At 52.5% G+C, this 16,905-nt stretch overlaps 1 protein-coding gene across 5 annotated transcripts in view; it reads right to left on the bottom strand.

The window, feature by feature from the left end:
- LOC137357138 (calsenilin-like) overlaps nucleotides 1-16,905 on the bottom strand; it is a 92,033-nt gene that overhangs the window by 26,970 nt on the left and 48,158 nt on the right. The window contains exon 1 of one of the 5 annotated variants that reach the window (XM_068023201.1): nucleotides 15,709-15,796. The exons of the other annotated variants lie outside the window; for them this stretch is intronic. Coding sequence (XP_067879302.1) covers nucleotides 15,709-15,796 — 88 coding nt within the window. Of the gene's footprint in view, nucleotides 1-15,708; nucleotides 15,797-16,905 lie in introns of those variants that run through there. 5 annotated transcript variants of the gene reach the window in all.

Consider the following 16,905-nt stretch of genomic DNA (forward strand, 5'->3'; position numbering starts at 1 on the left):
ACCAGGAGAACTGTGTCCCACTGAGAGTCAGTACCAGGAGAACTGTGTCCTACTGAGAGTCAGCACCAGGAGAACTGTGTCCTACTGAGTCAGCACCAGGAGAACTGTGTCCCACTGAGAGTCAGCACCAGGAGAACTGTGTCCTACTGAGAGTCAGTACCAGGGGAACTGTGTCCCACTGAGAGTCAGCACCAGGAGAACTGTGTCCTACTGAGTCAGCACCAGGAGAACTGTGTCCTACTGAGAGTCAGCACCAGGAGAACTGTGTCCTACTGAGAGTCAGTACCAGCGGAACTGTGTCCTACTGAGTCAGCACCAGGAGAACTGTGTCCCACTGAGAGTCAGCACCAGGAGAACTGTGTCCCACTGAGAGTCAGCACCAGGGGAACTGTGTCCCACTGAGAGTCAGCACCAGGGGAACTGTGTCCGACTGAGAGTCAGTACCAGGAGAACTGTGTCCAACTGAGAGTCAGCACCAGGAGAACTGTGTCCTACTGAGAGTCAGTACCAGGGGAACTGTGTCCTACTGAGATTCAGCACCAGGAGAACTGTGTCCAACTGAGAGTCAGTACCAGGGGAACTGTGTTCCACTGAGAGTCAGTACCAGGAGAACTGTGTCCTACTGAGAGTCAGTACCAGGAGAACTGTGTCCTACTGAGTCAGCAACAGGAGAACTGTGTCCTACTGAGAGTCAGTACCAGGAGAACTGTGTCCTACTGAGAGTCAGCACCAGGAGAACTGTGTCCCACTGAGAGTCAGTACCAGGAGAACTGTGTCCTACTGAGTGTCAGCACCAGGAGAACTGAGTCCTACTGAGAGTCATGACCAGGGAAACTGTGTCCTACTGAGAGTCAGTACCAGGAGAACTGTGTCCCACTGAGAGTCAGTACCAGGAGAACTGTGTCCTACTGAGAGTCAGTACCAGGGGAACTGTGTCCTACTGAGAGTCAGCACCAGGAGAACTGTGTCCAACTGAGAGTCAGTACCAGGGGAACTGTGTCCCACTGAGAGTCAGTACCAGGAGAACTGTGTCCTACTGAGAGTCAGTACCAGGGGAACTGTGTCCGACTGAGAGTCAGTACCAGGGGAACTGTGTCCTACTGAGTCAGCACCAGGAGAACTGTGTCCCACTGAGAGTCAGTACCAGGGGAACTGTGTCCGACTGAGAGTCAGTACCAGGGGAACTGTGTCCTACTGAGTCAGCACCAGGAGAACTGTGTCCCACTGAGAGTCAGTACCAGGGGAACTGTGTCCCACTGAGAGTCAGCACCAGGAGAACTGTGTCCTACTGAGAGTCAGTACCAGGAGAACTGTGTCCAACTGAGAGTCATCATCAGGGGAACTGTGTCCTACTGAGAGTCAGCACCAGGGGAAATGTGTCCCACTGAGAGTCAGCAACAGGGGAACTGTGTCCCACTGAGAGTCAGCACCAGGGGAACTGTGTCCCACTGAGAGTCAGTACCAGGAGAAGTGTGTCCAACTGAGAGTCAGCACCAGGGGAACTGTGTCCTACTGAGAGTCAGCACCTGGATAACTGTGTCCTACTGAGAGTCAGCACCAGGAGAACTGTGTCCTACTGAGAGCCAGTACCAGGAGAACTGTGTCCTACTGAGAGTCAGCACCAGGAGAACTGTGTCCTACTGAGAGCCAGTACCAGGAGAACTGTGTCCTACTGAGAGTCAGCACCAGGAGAACTGTGTCCTACTGAGAGTCAGTACCAGGAGAACTGTGTCCTACTGAGTCAGCACCAGGAGAACTGTGTCCTACTGAGAGTCAGCACCAGGAAAACTGTGTCCTACTGAGAGCCAGTACCAGGAGAACTGTGTCCTACTGAGAGTCAGCACCAGGAGAACTGTGTCCGACTGAGAGTCAGTACCAAGGGAACTGTGTCCTACTGAGTCAGCACCAGGAGAACTGTGTCCTATTGAGAGTCAGTACCAGGAGAACTGTGTCCTACTGAGAGTCAGTCCCAGGAGAACTGTGTCCGACTGAGTCAGCATCAGGAGAACTGTGTCCTACTGAGAGTCAGTACTCGGGGAACAGAGTCCTACTGAGAGTCAGCACCAGGAGAACTGTGTCCGAATGAGAGTCAGTACCAGGAGAACTGTGTCCTACTGAGAGTCAGTACCAGGAGAACTGTGTCCTTCTGAGAGCCAGTACCAGGAGAACTGTGTCCTACTGAGAGTCAGCACCAGGAGAACTGTGTCCCACTGAGAGTCAGTCCCAGGAGAACTGTGTCCTACTGAGAGTCAGCACCAGGAGAACTGTGTCCTACTGAGTCAGCACCAGGAGAACTGTGTCCCACTGAGAGTCAGCACCAGGAGAACTGTGTCCTACTGAGAGTCAGTACCAGGGGAACTGTGTCCCACTGAGAGTCAGCACCAGGAGAACTGTGTCCTACTGAGTCAGCACCAGGAGAACTGTGTCCTACTGAGAGTCAGCACCAGGAGAACTGTGTCCTACTGAGAGTCAGTACCAGCGGAACTGTGTCCTACTGAGTCAGCACCAGGAGAACTGTGTCCCACTGAGAGTCAGCACCAGGAGAACTGTGTCCCACTGAGAGTCAGCACCAGGGGAACTGTGTCCCACTGAGAGTCAGCACCAGGAGAACTGTGTCCAACTGAGAGTCAGCACCAGGAGAACTGTGTCCTACTGAGAGTCAGTACCAGGGGAACTGTGTCCTACTGAGAGTCAGCACCAGGAGAACTGTGTCCAACTGAAAGTCAGTACCAGGAGAACTGTGTCCTACTGAGTCAGCAACAGGAGAACTGTGTCCTACTGAGAGTCAGTACCAGGGGAACTGTGTCCTACTGAGAGTCAGCACCAGGAGAACTGTGTCCAACTGAGAGTCATCATCAGGGGAACTGTGTCCTACTGAGAGTCAGCACCAGGGGAAATGTGTCGCACTGAGAGTCAGCAACAGGGGAACTGTGTCCCACTGAGAGTCAGCACCAGGGGAACTGTGTCCCACTGAGAGTCAGTACCAGGAGAACTGTGTCCAACTGAGAGTCAGCACCAGGGGAACTGTGTCCTACTGAGAGTCAGCACCAGGGGAACTGTGTCCTACTGAGAGTCAGCACCTGGAGAACTGTGTCCTACTGAGAGTCAGCACCAGGAGAACTGTATCCAACTGAGAGTCATCATCAGGGGAACTGTGTCCTACTGAGAGTCAGCACCAGGGGAAATGTGTCCCACTGAGAGTCAGCAACAGGGGAACTGTGTCCCACTGAGAGTCAGCACCAGGGGAACTGTGTCCCACTGAGAGTCAGTACCAGGAGAACTGTGTCCAACTGAGAGTCAGCACCAGGGGAACTGTGTCCTACTGAGAGTTAGCACCAGGGGAACTGTGTCCTACTGAGAGTCAGCACCTGGAGAACTGTGTCCTACTGAGAGTCAGCACCAGGAGAACTGTGTCCTACTGAGAGCCAGTACCAGGAGAACTGTGTCCTACTGAGAGTCAGCACCAGGAGAACTGTGTCCTACTGAGAGCCAGTACCAGGAGAACTGTGTCCGACTGAGAGTCAGCACCAGGAGAACTGTGTCCTACTGAGAGTCAGTACCAGGAGAACTGTGTCCTACTGAGTCAGCACCAGGAGAACTGTGTCCTACTGAGAGTCAGCACCAGGAAAACTGTGTCCTACTGAGAGCCAGTACCAGGAGAACTGTGTCCTGCTGAGAGTCAGCACCAGGAGAACTGTGTCCCACTGAGAGTCAGTACCAAGGGAACTGTGTCCTACTGAGTCAGCACCAGGAGAACTGTGTCCTATTGAGAGTCAGTACCAGGAGAACTGTGTCCTACTGAGAGTCAGCACCAGGAGAACTGTGTCCAACTGAGAGTCAGTCCCAGGAGAACTGTGTCCGACTGAGTCAGCATCAGGAGAACTGTGTCCTACTGAGAGTCAGTACTCGGGGAACTGTGTCCTACTGAGAGTCAGCACCAGGAGAACTGTGTCCTAATGAGAGTCAGTACCAGGAGAACTGTGTCCTACTGAGAGTCAGTACCAGGAGAACTGTGTCCTACTGAGAGTCAGTACCAGGAGAACTGTGTCCTTCTGAGAGCCAGTACCAGGAGAACTGTGTCCTACTGAGAGTCAGCACCAGGAGAACTGTGTCCCACTGAGAGTCAGTACCAGGAGAACTGTGTCCTACTGAGAGTCAGCACCAGGAGAACTGTGTCCTACTGAGTCAGCACCAGGAGAACTGTGTCCTACTGAGAGTCAGTACCAGCGGAACTGTGTCCTACTGAGTCAGCACCAGGAGAACTGTGTCCCACTGAGAGTCAGCACCAGGAGAACTGTGTCCCACTGAGAGTCAGCACCAGGGGAACTGTGTCCCACTGAGAGTCAGCACCAGGAGAACTGTGTCCAACTGAGAGTCAGCACCAGGAGAACTGTGTCCTACTGAGAGTCAATACCAGGGGAACTGTGTCCTACTGAGAGTCAGCACCAGGAGAACTGTGTCCAACTGAGAGTCAGTACCAGGGGAACTGTGTTCCACTGAGAGTCAGTACCAGGAGAACTGTGTCCTACTGAAAGTCAGTACCAGGAGAACTGTGTCCTACTGAGTCAGCAACAGGAGAACTGTGTCCTACTGAGAGTCAGTACCAGGAGAACTGTGTCCTACTGAGAGTCAGCACCAGGAGAACTGTGTCCCACTGAGAGTCAGTACCAGGAGAACTGTGTCCTACTGAGTGTCAGCACCAGGAGAACTGAGTCCTACTGAGAGTCATGACCAGGGGAACTGTGTCCTACTGAGAGTCAGTACCAGGAGAACTGTGTCCCACTGAGAGTCAGTACCAGGAGAACTGTGTCCTACTGAGAGTCAGTACCAGGGGAACTGTGTCCTACTGAGAGTCAGCACCAGGAGAACTGTGTCCGACTGAGAGTCAGTACCAGGGGAACTGTGTCCCACTGAGAGACAGTACCAGGAGAACTGTGTCCTACTGAGAGTCAGTACCAGGGGAACTGTGTCCGACTGAGAGTCAGTACCAGGGGAACTGTGTCCTACTGAGTCAGCACCAGGAGAACTGTGTCCCACTGAGAGTCAGTACCAGGGGAACTGTGTCCCACTGAGAGTCAGCACCAGGAGAACTGTGTCCTACTGAGAGTCAGTACCAGGAGAACTGTGTCCAACTGAGAGTCATCATCAGGGGAACTGTGTCCTACTGAGAGTCAGCACCAGGGGAAATGTGTCCCACTGAGAGTCAGCAACAGGGGAACTGTGTCCCACTGAGAGTCAGCACCAGGGGAACTGTGTCCCACTGAGAGTCAGTACGAGGAGAACTGTGTCCAACTGAGAGTCAGCACCAGGGGAACTGTGTCCTACTGAGAGTCAGCACCAGGGGAACTGTGTCCTACTGAGAGTCAGCACCTGGAGAACTGTGTCCTACTGAGAGTCAGCACCAGGAGAACTGTGTCCTACTGAGAGCCAGTACCAGGAGAACTGTGTCCTACTGAGAGTCAGCACCAGGAGAACTGTGTCCTACTGAGAGCCAGTACCAGGAGAACTGTGTCCTACTGAGAGTCAGCACCAGGAGAACTGTGTCCAACTGAGAGTCAGTCCCAGGAGAACTGTGTCCGACTGAGAGTCAGTACCAGCGGAACTGTGTCCTACTGAGTCAGCACCAGGAGAACTGTGTCCCACTGAGAGTCAGCACCAGGAGAACTGTGTCCCACTGAGAGTCAGCACCAGGGGAACTGTGTCCCACTGAGAGTCAGCACCAGGGGAACTGTGTCCCACTGAGAGTCAGTACCAGGGGAACTGTGTCCTCCTGAGAGTCAGCACCAGGAGAACTGTGTCCCACTGAGAGTCAGCACCAGGAGAACTGTATCCTACTGAGAGTCAGTACCAGGTGAACTGTGTCCTACTGAGAGTCAGTACCAGGGGAACTGTGTCCTCCTGAGAGTCAGCACCAGGAGAACTGTGTCCAACTGAGAGTCAGTACCAGGGGAACTGTGTTCCACTGAGAGTCAGTACCAGGAGAACTGTGTCCTACTGAAAGTCAGTACCAGGAGAACTGTGTCCTACTGAGTCAGCAACAGGAGAACTGTGTCCTACTGAGAGTCAGTACCAGGGGAACTGTGTCCTACTGAGAGTCAGTACCAGGGGAACTGTGTCCTACTGAGTCAGCACCAGGAGAACTGTGTCCCACTGAGAGTCAGCACCAGGAGAACTGTGTTCTACTGAGAGTCAGTACCAGGGGAACTGTGTCCCACTGAGAGTCAGCACCAGGAGAACTGTGTCCAACTGAGAGTCAGTACCAGGGGAACTGTGTCCCACTGAGAGTCAGTACCAGGAGAACTGTGTCCTACTGAGAGTCAGTACCAGGAGAACTGTGTCCAACTGAGTCAGCAACAGGAGAACTGTGTCCTACTGAGAGTCAGTACCAGGGGAACTGTGTCCTACTGAGAGTCAGTACCAGGGGAACTGTGTCCTACTGAGAGTCAGTACCAGGGGAACTGTGTCCTACTGAGTCAGCACCAGGAGAACTGTGTCCTACTGAGAGTCAGTACCAGGGGAACTGTGTCCCACTGAGAGTCAGCACCAGGAGAACTGTGTCCTACTGAGAGTCAGTACCAGGAGAACTGTGTCCAACTGAGAGTCATCATCAGGGGAACTGTGTCCTACTGAGAGTCAGCACCAGGGGAAATGTGTCCCACTGAGAGTCAGCAACAGGGGAACTGTGTCCCACTGAGAGACAGCACCAGGGGAACTGTGTCCCACTGAGAGACAGTACCAGGAGAACTGTGTCCAACTGAGAGTCAGCACCAGGGGAACTGTGTCCTACTGAGAGTCAGCACCAGGGGAACTGTGTCCTACTGAGAGTCAGCACCTGGAGAACTGTGTCCTACTGAGAGTCAGCACCAGGAGAACTGTGTCCTACTGAGAGCCAGCACCAGGAGAACTGTGTCCTACTGAGAGCCAGTCCCAGGAGAGCTGTGTCCTACTGACAGTCAGCACCAGGAGAACTGTGTCCTACTGACAGTCAGCACCAGGAGAACTGTGTCCTGCTGAGAGTCAGTACCAGGAGAACTGTGTCCTACTGAGTCAGCACCAGGAGAACTGTGTCCTACTGAGAGTCAGCACCAGGAGAACTGTGTCCTACTGAGAGCCAGTACCAGGAGAACTGTGTCCTACTGAGAGTCAGCACCAGGAGAACTGTGTCCTACTGAGAGTCAGTACCAAGGGAACTGTGTCCTACTGAGTCAGCACCAGGAGAACTGTGTCCTATTGAGAGTCAGTACCAGGAGAACTGTGTCCAACTGAGAGTCAGTACCAGGAGAACTGTGTCCTACTGAGTCAGCATCAGGAGAACTGTGTCCTACTGAGAGTCAGTACTAGGGGAACTGTGTCCTACTGAGAGTCAGTACCAGGAGAACTGTGTCCTACTGAGAGTCAGTACCAGGAGAACTGTGTCCTTCTGAGAGCCAGTACCAGGAGAACTGTGTCCTACTGAGAGTCAGCACCAGGAGAACTGTGTCCCACTGAGAGTCAGTAATAGGAGAACTGTGTCCTACTGTGAGTCAGCACCAGGAGAACTGTGTCCTACTGAGTCAGCACCAGGAGAACAGTGTCCCACTGAGAGTCAGCACCAGGAGAACTGTGTCCTACTGAGAGTCAGTACCAGGGGAACTGTGTCCCACTGAGAGTCAGCACCAGGAGAACTGTGTCCTACTGAGTCAGCACCAGGAGAACTGTGTCCTACTGAGAGTCAGCACCAGGAGAACTGTGTCCTACTGAGAGTCAGTACCAGCGGAACTGTGTCCTACTGAGTCAGCACCAGGAGAACTGTGTCCCACTGAGAGTCAGCACCAGGAGAACTGTGTCCCACTGAGAGTCAGCACCAGGGGAACTGTGTCCCACTGAGAGTCAGCACCAGGAGAACTGTGTCCAACTGAGAGTCAGCACCAGGAGAACTGGGTCCTACTGAGAGTCAGCACCAGGAGAACTGTGTCCTACTGAGAGTCAGTACCAGGAGAACTGTGTCCTACTGAGTCAGCACCAGGAGAACTGTGTCCTACTGAGAGTCAGCACCAGGAGAACTGTGTCCTACTGAGAGTCAGTACCAGGAGAACTGTGTCCTACTGAGTCAGCACCAGGAGAACTGTGTCCTACTGAGAGTCAGCACCAGGAGAACTGTGTCCTACTGAGAGCCAGTACCAGGAGAACTGTGTCCCACTGAGAGTCAGCACCAGGAGAACTGTGTCCTACTGAGAGTCAGTGCCAGGGGACGGTACCCTACTGAGAATCAGTGCCAGGGAACTGTTTCTTCCTGAGAGACAGTGCCAGGGGAACTGTATCCCACTGAGAGTCAGTGTCAGGGAACTGTATCCCACTGAGAGTCAGTGCCAGGGGAACTGTATCCTACTGAGAGTCAATGCCAGGGAACTGTATCCTACTGAGAGTCAGTTCCAGGGAACTGTTTCCTACTGAGAGTCAGTGCCAGGGAACTGTATCCAACTGAGAGTCAGTGCCAGGGAACTGTATCCAACTGAGAGTCAGTGCCAGGGAACTGTATCCTACTGAGAGTCAATGCCAGGGAACAGTATCCTACTGTGAGTCAGTGCCAGGGAACTGTATCCTACTGAGAGTCAATGCCAGGGAACAGTATCCTACTGAGATTCAGTGCCAGGGAACTGTATCCTACTGAGAGTCAATGCTAGAGGAACAGTATCCTACTGAGAGTCAGTGCCAGGGAACTGTATCCTACTGAGAGTCAATGCCAGGGAACAGTATCCTACTGACAGTCAGTGCGAGAGGAACAGTATCCTACTGACAGTCAGTGCGAGAGGAACAGTATCCTACTGAGAGTCAGTGCCAGGGAACTGTATCCTACTGAGAGTCAGTGCCAGGGAACAGTATCCTACTGACAGTCAGTGCGAGAGGAACAGTATCCTACTGAGAGGCAGTGCCAGGGAACAGTATCCCACTGAGAGTCAGTGCCAGGGAACAGTATCCTACTGACAGACAGTGCGAGAGGAACAGTATCCTACTGAGAGTCAGTGCCAGGGAACTGTATCCTACTGAGAGTCAGTGCCAGGGAACTGTATCCCACTGAGAGTCAGTGCCAGGGAACTGTATCCTACTGACAGTCAGTGCGAGAGGAACAGTATCCTACTGAGAGTCAGTGCCAGGACAACTGTATCCCACTGAGAGTCAGTGCCAGGGAACAGTATCCTACTGACAGTCAGTGCGAGAGGAACAGTATCCTACTGAGAGTCAGTGCCAGGGACCTGTATCCTACTGAGAGTCAGTGCCAGGGAACAGTATCCTTCTGACAGTCAGTGCGAGAGGAACAGTATCCTACTGAGAGTCAGTGCCAGGGAACAGTATCCTACTGACAGTCAGTGCGAGAGGAACAGTATCCTACTGAGAGTCAGTGCCAGGGAACTGTCTCCTACTGAGATTCAGTGCCAGGGAACTGTCTCCTACTGAGGGTCAGTCCCAGGGGACGGTATCCTACTGAGAGTCAGTGCCAGGGAACTGTTTCTTCCTGAGAGTCAGTGCCAGGGGAACTGTATCCTGCTGAGGGTCAGTGCCAGGGGACAGTATCCTACTGAGTGTCAGTGCCAGGGAACTGTTTCTTCCTGAGAGTCAGTGCCAGGGGAACTGTATCCCACTGAGAGTCAGTGTCAGGAAACTGTATCCCACTGAGAGTCAATACCAGGGAACAGTATCCTACTGAGAGTCAGTGCCAGGGAACTGTATCCGACTGAGAGTCAATGCCAGGGAACTGTATCCTACTGAGAATCAGTGCCAGGGAACTGTATTCTACTGAGAGTCAATGCCAGGGAACAGTTTCCTACTGAGAGTCAGTGCCAGGGAACTGTATCCCACTGAGAGTCAGTGCCAGGGAACTGTATCCTACTGACAGTCAGTGCGAGAGGAACAGTATCCTACTGAGAGTCAGTGCCAGGATAACTGTATCCCACTGAGACTCAGTGCCAGGGAACTGTATCCTACTGAGAGTCAATGCCAGGGAACAGTATCCTACTGAGAGTCAGTGCCAGGGAACTGTATCGTACTGAGAGTCAATGCCAGGGAACAGTTTCCTACTGAGAGTCAATGCCAGGGAACTGTATCCTACTGAGAGTCAATGCCAGGGAACAGTATCCTACTGAGAGTCAGTACCAGCGGAACTGTGTCCTACTGAGTCAGCACCAGGAGAACTGTGTCCCACTGAGAGTCAGCACCAGGAGAACTGTGTCCCACTGAGAGTCAGCACCAGGGGAACTGTGTCCCACTGAGAGTCAGCACCAGGAGAACTGTGTCCAACTGAGAGTCAGCACCAGGAGAACTGGGTCCTACTGAGAGTCAGCACCAGGAGAACTGTGTCCTACTGAGAGTCAGTACCAGGAGAACTGTGTCCTACTGAGTCAGCACCAGGAGAACTGTGTCCTACTGAGAGTCAGCACCAGGAGAACTGTGTCCTACTGAGAGTCAGTACCAGGAGAACTGTGTCCTACTGAGTCAGCACCAGGAGAACTGTGTCCTACTGAGAGTCAGCACCAGGAGAACTGTGTCCTACTGAGAGCCAGTACCAGGAGAACTGTGTCCTACTGAGAGCCAGTACCAGGAGAACTGTGTCCCACTGAGAGTCAGCACCAGGAGAACTGTGTCCTACTGAGAGTCAGTGCCAGGGGACGGTACCCTACTGAGAATCAGTGCCAGGGAACTGTTTCTTCCTGAGAGACAGTGCCAGGGGAACTGTATCCCACTGAGAGTCAGTGTCAGGGAACTGTATCCCACTGAGAGTCAGTGCCAGGGGAACTGTATCCTACTGAGAGTCAATGCCAGGGAACTGTATCCTACTGAGAGTCAGTGCCAGGGAACTGTTTCCTACTGAGAGTCAGTGCCAGGGAACTGTATCCAACTGAGAGTCAGTGCCAGGGAACTGTATCCAACTGAGAGTCAGTGCCAGGGAACTGTATCCTACTGAGAGTCAATGCCAGGGAACAGTATCCTACTGAGAGTCAGTGCCAGGGAACTGTATCCTACTGAGAGTCAATGCCAGGGAACAGTATCCTACTGAGATTCAGTGCCAGGGAACTGTATCCTACTGAGAGGCAATGCTAGAGGAACAGTATCCTACTGAGAGTCAGTGCCAGGGAACTGTGTCCTACTGAGAGTCAATGCCAGGGAACAGTATCCTACTGACAGTCAGTGCGAGAGGAACAGTATCCTACTGACAGTCAGTGCGAGAGGAACAGTATCCTACTGAGAGTCAGTGCCAGGGAACAGTATCCTACTGAGAGTCAGTGCCAGGGAACAGTATCCTACTGACAGTCAGTGCGAGAGGAACAGTATCCTACTGAGAGGCAGTGCCAGGGAACAGTATCCCACTGAGAGTCAGTGCCAGGGAACAGTATCCTACTGACAGTCAGTGCGAGAGGAACAGTATCCTACTGAGAGTCAGTGCCAGGGAACTGTATCCTACTGAGAGTCAGTGCCAGGGAACTGTATCCCACTGAGAGTCAGTGCCAGGGAACTGTATCCTACTGACAGTCAGTGCGAGAGGAACAGTATCCTACTGAGAGTCAGTGCCAGGACAACTGTATCCCACTGAGAGTCAGTGCCAGGGAACAGTATCCTACTGACAGTCAGTGCGAGAGGAACAGTATCCTACTGAGAGTCAGTGCCAGGGACCTGTATCCTACTGAGAGTCAGTGCCAGGGAACAGTATCCTTCTGACAGTCAGTGCGAGAGGAACAGTATCCTACTGAGAGTCAGTGCCAGGGAACAGTATCCTACTGACAGTCAGTGCGAGAGGAACAGTATCCTACTGAGAGTCAGTGCCAGGGAACTGTCTCCTACTGAGATTCAGTGCCAGGGAACTGTCTCCTACTGAGGGTCAGTCCCAGGGGACGGTATCCTACTGAGAGTCAGTGCCAGGGAACTGTTTCTTCCTGAGAGTCAGTGCCAGGGGAACTGTATCCTGCTGAGGGTCAGTGCCAGGGGACAGTATCCTACTGAGTGTCAGTGCCAGGGAACTGTTTCTTCCTGAGAGTCAGTGCCAGGGGAACTGTATCCCACTGAGAGTCAGTGTCAGGAAACTGTATCCCACTGAGAGTCAATACCAGGGAACAGTATCCTACTGAGAGTCAGTGCCAGGGAACTGTATCCGACTGAGAGTCAATGCCAGGGAACTGTATCCTACTGAGAGTCAGTGCCAGGGAACTGTATCCTACTGAGAGTCAATGCCAGGGAACAGTATCCTACTGAGAGTCAGTGCCAGGGAACTGTATCCCACTGAGAGTCAGTGCCAGGGAACTGTATCCTACTGACAGTCAGTGCGAGAGGAACAGTATCCTACTGAGAGTCAGTGCCAGGATAACTGTATCCCACTGAGACTCAGTGCCAGGGAACTGTATCCTACTGAGAGTCAATGCCAGGGAACAGTATCCTACTGAGAGTCAGTGCCAGGGAACTGTATCGTACTGAGAGTCAATGCCAGGGAACAGTTTCCTACTGAGAGTCAATGCCAGGGAACTGTATCCTACTGAGAGTCAATGCCAGGGAACAGTATCCTACTGAGAGTCAGTGCCAGGGAACTGTATCGTACTGAGAGTCAATGCCAGGGAACAGTATCCTACTAAGAGTCAGTGCCAGGGAACAGTATCCTACTGAGAGTCAGTGCCAGGGAACTGTATCCCACTGAGAGTCAGTGCCAGGGAACTGTTTCTTCCTGAGAGTCAGTGGCAGGGGAACTGTATCCTACTAAGATGCAGTGCCAGGGGAACTGTATCCTCCTGAGAGTCAGTGCCAGGGAACTGTATCCTACTGAGAGTCAGTGCCAGGGGAACTGTATCCTACTGAGAGTCAGTGCCAGGGAACTGTATCCCACTGAGAGTCAGTGCCAGGGGAAATGTATCCTACTGAGAGTCAGTGCCAGGGAACTGTATCCTACTGAGAGTCAGTGCCAGGGAACTGTATCCTACTGAGAGTCAATGCCAGGGAACAGTATCCTGCTGAGAGTCAATGCCAGGGAACTGTATCCTACTGAGAGTCAGTGCCAGGGAACTGTATCCCACTGAGAGTCAGTGCCAGGGAACTGTCTCCTACTGAGAGTCAGTGCCAGGGAACTGTCTCCTACTGAGAGTCAGTGCCAGGGAACAGTATCCTACTGAGAGTGAGTGCCAGGGAACTGTATCCTACTGAGAGTCAGCGCCAGGGGCACTGTATCCTACTGACGGTCAATGCCAGGGGACGGTATCCTACTGAGAGTCAGTGCCAGGGAACTGTTTCTTCCTGAGAGTCAGTGCCAGGGGAACTGTATCCTACTGAGGGTCAGTGCCAGGGGACGGTACCCTACTGAGAATCAGTGCCAGGGAACTGTTTCTTCCTGAGAGACAGTGCCAGGGGAACTGTATCCCACTGAGAGTCAGTGTCAGGGAACTGTATCCCACTGAGAGTCAGTGCCAGGGGAACTGTATCCTACTGAGAGTCAATGCCAGGGAACTGTATCCTACTGAGAGTCAGTGCCAGGGAACTGTTTTCTACTGAGAGTCAGTGCCAGGGAACTGTATCCAACTGAGAGTCAGTGCCAGGGAACTGTATCCTACTGAGAGTCAATGCCAGGGAACAGTATCCTACTGAGATTCAGTGCCAGGGAACTGTATCCTACTGAGAGTCAATGCTAGAGGAACAGTATCCTACTGAGAGTCAGCGCCAGGGGCACTGTATCCTACTGACGGTCAATGCCAGGGGACGGTATCCTACTGAGAGTCAGTGCCAGGGAACTGTTTCTTCCTGAGAGTCAGTGCCAGGGGAACTGTATCCTACTGAGGGTCAGTGCCAGGGAACAGTATCCTACTGAGAGTCAGTGCCAGGGAACTGTACCCTACTGAGAGTCAATGCCAGGGAACTGTATCCTGCTGAGAGTTAATGCCAAGTAACAGTATCCTACTGAGAGTCAGTGCCAGGGATCTGTATCCTACTGAGAGTCAATGCCAGGGAACAGTATCCTACTGAGAGTCAGTGCCAGGGAACTGTATCCTACTGAGAGTCAGTGCCAGGGAACAGTATCCTACTGAGAGTCAGTGCCAGGGAACTGTATCCTACTGAGAGTCAATGCCAGGGAACAGTATCCTACTGAGAGTCAGTGCCAGGGAACTGTATCCTACTGAGAGTCAGTGCCAGGGAACTGTATCCCACTGAGAGTCAGTGCCAGGGAACTTTTTCTTCCTGAGAGTCAGTGGCAGGGGAACTGTATCCCACTGAGAGTCAGTGTCAGGGAACTGTATCCCACTGAGAGTCAGTGCCAGGGGAACTGTATCCCACTGAGAGTCAGTGTCAGGGAACTGTATCCCACTGAGAGTCAGTGCCAGGGGGACTGTACCCTCCTGAGAGTCAGTGCCAGGGGAACTGTATCCCACTGAGAGTCAGTGCCAGGGAAGTATTCCCTCTGAGTCTCAGTGCCAGGGGAACTGTATCCTACTGAGAGTCAGTGCCAGGGGAACTGTATCCCACTGAGAGTCAGTGCCAGGGGAACTGTATCCTACTTAGAGTCAGTGCAAGGGAAACTGTATGCTACTGAGAGTGCAGCCTGCATCTCCTGGTCCAGAGTCTGTCAACGCCCTTCGGAGCCAGGTCAACGTCTGTGAGCTGGAGAAGGGGCAAACTTTGAAGGCAATGGACTTTGTTGCCGCGATTGCTGGTAGCATTGCTTTGTCCCCGGCGGTGGGGGGGGTTGGTAAGGGGAGGTGAGGACTCTAATCTGCAGCATTTCTACTGGCCCAATGTACAACTTCAACCTCGTGAAACCCCCAACCCCGGCCTGAAGTATGTTATGAGATCATGGAACGACACGACACAGGAAGAGCCCATTCAGCCCATTGTGCTTGTGCTGGACCTTTGGAAGAGCTACCTGATTGGCCCCACTCCCCTGCTCTAAATCCCATGCTGTTTTTTTTTTCTCCCCATTTTGTCTATTTACCCAATTCCCTTTTGAACGTTACTGCTGAATTTGCTTCCCTCTTGTGCATCCCACTATGCTTCAGATCCTGTGATACGGATGTGCCAATCTTACTGTTCACAGTCAACAGGAATGCTGTCCACACTTGTTTCTCTCAGACTCTGCCAATCTCAGGAACCCTGCACATTAAGTTACAGAGGCATCTGTCTGTTAAGCTGCCATTTAGGAAAAGCTTTGCCTTGAATTTGCACAGGGCCCACCCAACAGGTGGAGTGCAACAAGTGTGAGCCCTTGCTTTCAGGTATTGGCAATATTGGAAGGCAGGGCAAGCCACAGCAGAGGCACAGCACCAGCTCACTGCAGCTGCCTTTCCTCTGAATGCATTTAGCTGAAACGCAAACCCTCCTGGCCTTTTGCAATCTCGAGGCTGAGATTATAAAATAGCTCAGTTAAAGTTTCAGGCCGGTGCCCCTTCATCAGAAGCCCGGCTTTAACCTGATGCAAGTGGCTGGGATTCAGAATGAGTTAAGAGCTCACCAGGAGGGATCTCTCGGCTGAGTGCTTCAAAGCAGATGTGGCTCTCGGGAAGGTGAGATCCTCTGCCGCCGTTGGCCAGTTGCGGGGAGGGGAGGGGTGCTGATCAGAGACAGAGCTGGAAGCAGAAACTCGACTGATTCAGGTACTCACCAGCACTCCCGCCAGTGACGCACAACACTGCTCAGATTCCAGCAGCCAGCCTCCCGGATAACATTACATTTTAGTCTTAATTCTAGGAAAAGGAGAGGCTTAAGTACCTTCCATCGACATAGGCTCCAAGATGCCAAACTGTTTGAGAACTCCGATGAACAGCACAATCACAACGGCCACTGCTATTAACTCCATCACCCAGGGGGCGGGGGAATCCTGCCTGGGTCGGCGTGGCTCTGCTAAAACTTTCCAGCAACGAGTCCTGCTGCAGCCAGGGGAACGGCTCCCGGGAGTTTAGCAACGTGCAACAGCAGCAGTAGCGAGAGACTGGCCAGACTGCCACATCCTGCATTAACACTCCCTCCAGCTACAGAGCAAAGCCCAGGCTGGAATACTGCAGGGGAGGGAGGACGGTGCGTGGGTTATAGATCCCAGCCAGTGTAATGCCACTGAGATCCTCCGCATTGATTTTCGTAATGGAGTTATCGTGACGCCAAGCGAAGGATATCCAGAGGCTTACCTCAGCTCCCTGAGCTGGCCAGGTCGCCCCTTTATAGTGCTCGAGCTTGACTTCCACAGTTTCACTTAACAGCAAGGAGACAGTGATTAAAAGTACGGCTTTCTGCGAAACACTTTGTCCAGTCAGCAGGGACTCAACAGCGACACCGAGGACAGCTCCAGCACAACCTGATGCGCTCTCTTTAGAATGGTACGTTTCCAGACAGACAAGCACACAAACAGACACATATACACACACACACACACACACACACAATTTAACAGATACACACACAGATACGTTCACATACACAGACAGACACACACAATCAAACAGACACATACAGAGACACATACACAGACAGACACACACAGTCAAACCAAGACACATCTACACACATACAATCAAACAGACACACACAATCACGCACAGAGACAGACACACACACACACACAGAGTCTGATACACAACCAAACAGACAGACACACACACAACTCAGAGACACAAACGCACACACACAGACAGACACACACCTCAGGTACACAATCAAATCGGGGCGGCACAGTGGTGCAGTGGTTAGCACCGCAGCCTCACAGCTCCAGCGACCCGGGTTCAATTCTGGGTACTGCCTGTGTGGAGTTTGCAAGTTCTCCCTGTGTCTGCGTGGGTTTCCTCCGGGTGCTCCGGTTTCCTCCCACATGCCCAAAGACTTGCTGTTGATAGGTTAGTTGGCCATTATAAATTGCCACTAGTGTAGGTAGGTGGTAGGGAAATATAGGGACATGTGGGGACGTGGTAAGAATAT

This window comes from Heterodontus francisci, chromosome 47 (assembly GCF_036365525.1).
Source record: "Heterodontus francisci isolate sHetFra1 chromosome 47, sHetFra1.hap1, whole genome shotgun sequence".
Lineage (NCBI taxonomy): Eukaryota > Metazoa > Chordata > Chondrichthyes > Heterodontiformes > Heterodontidae > Heterodontus > Heterodontus francisci.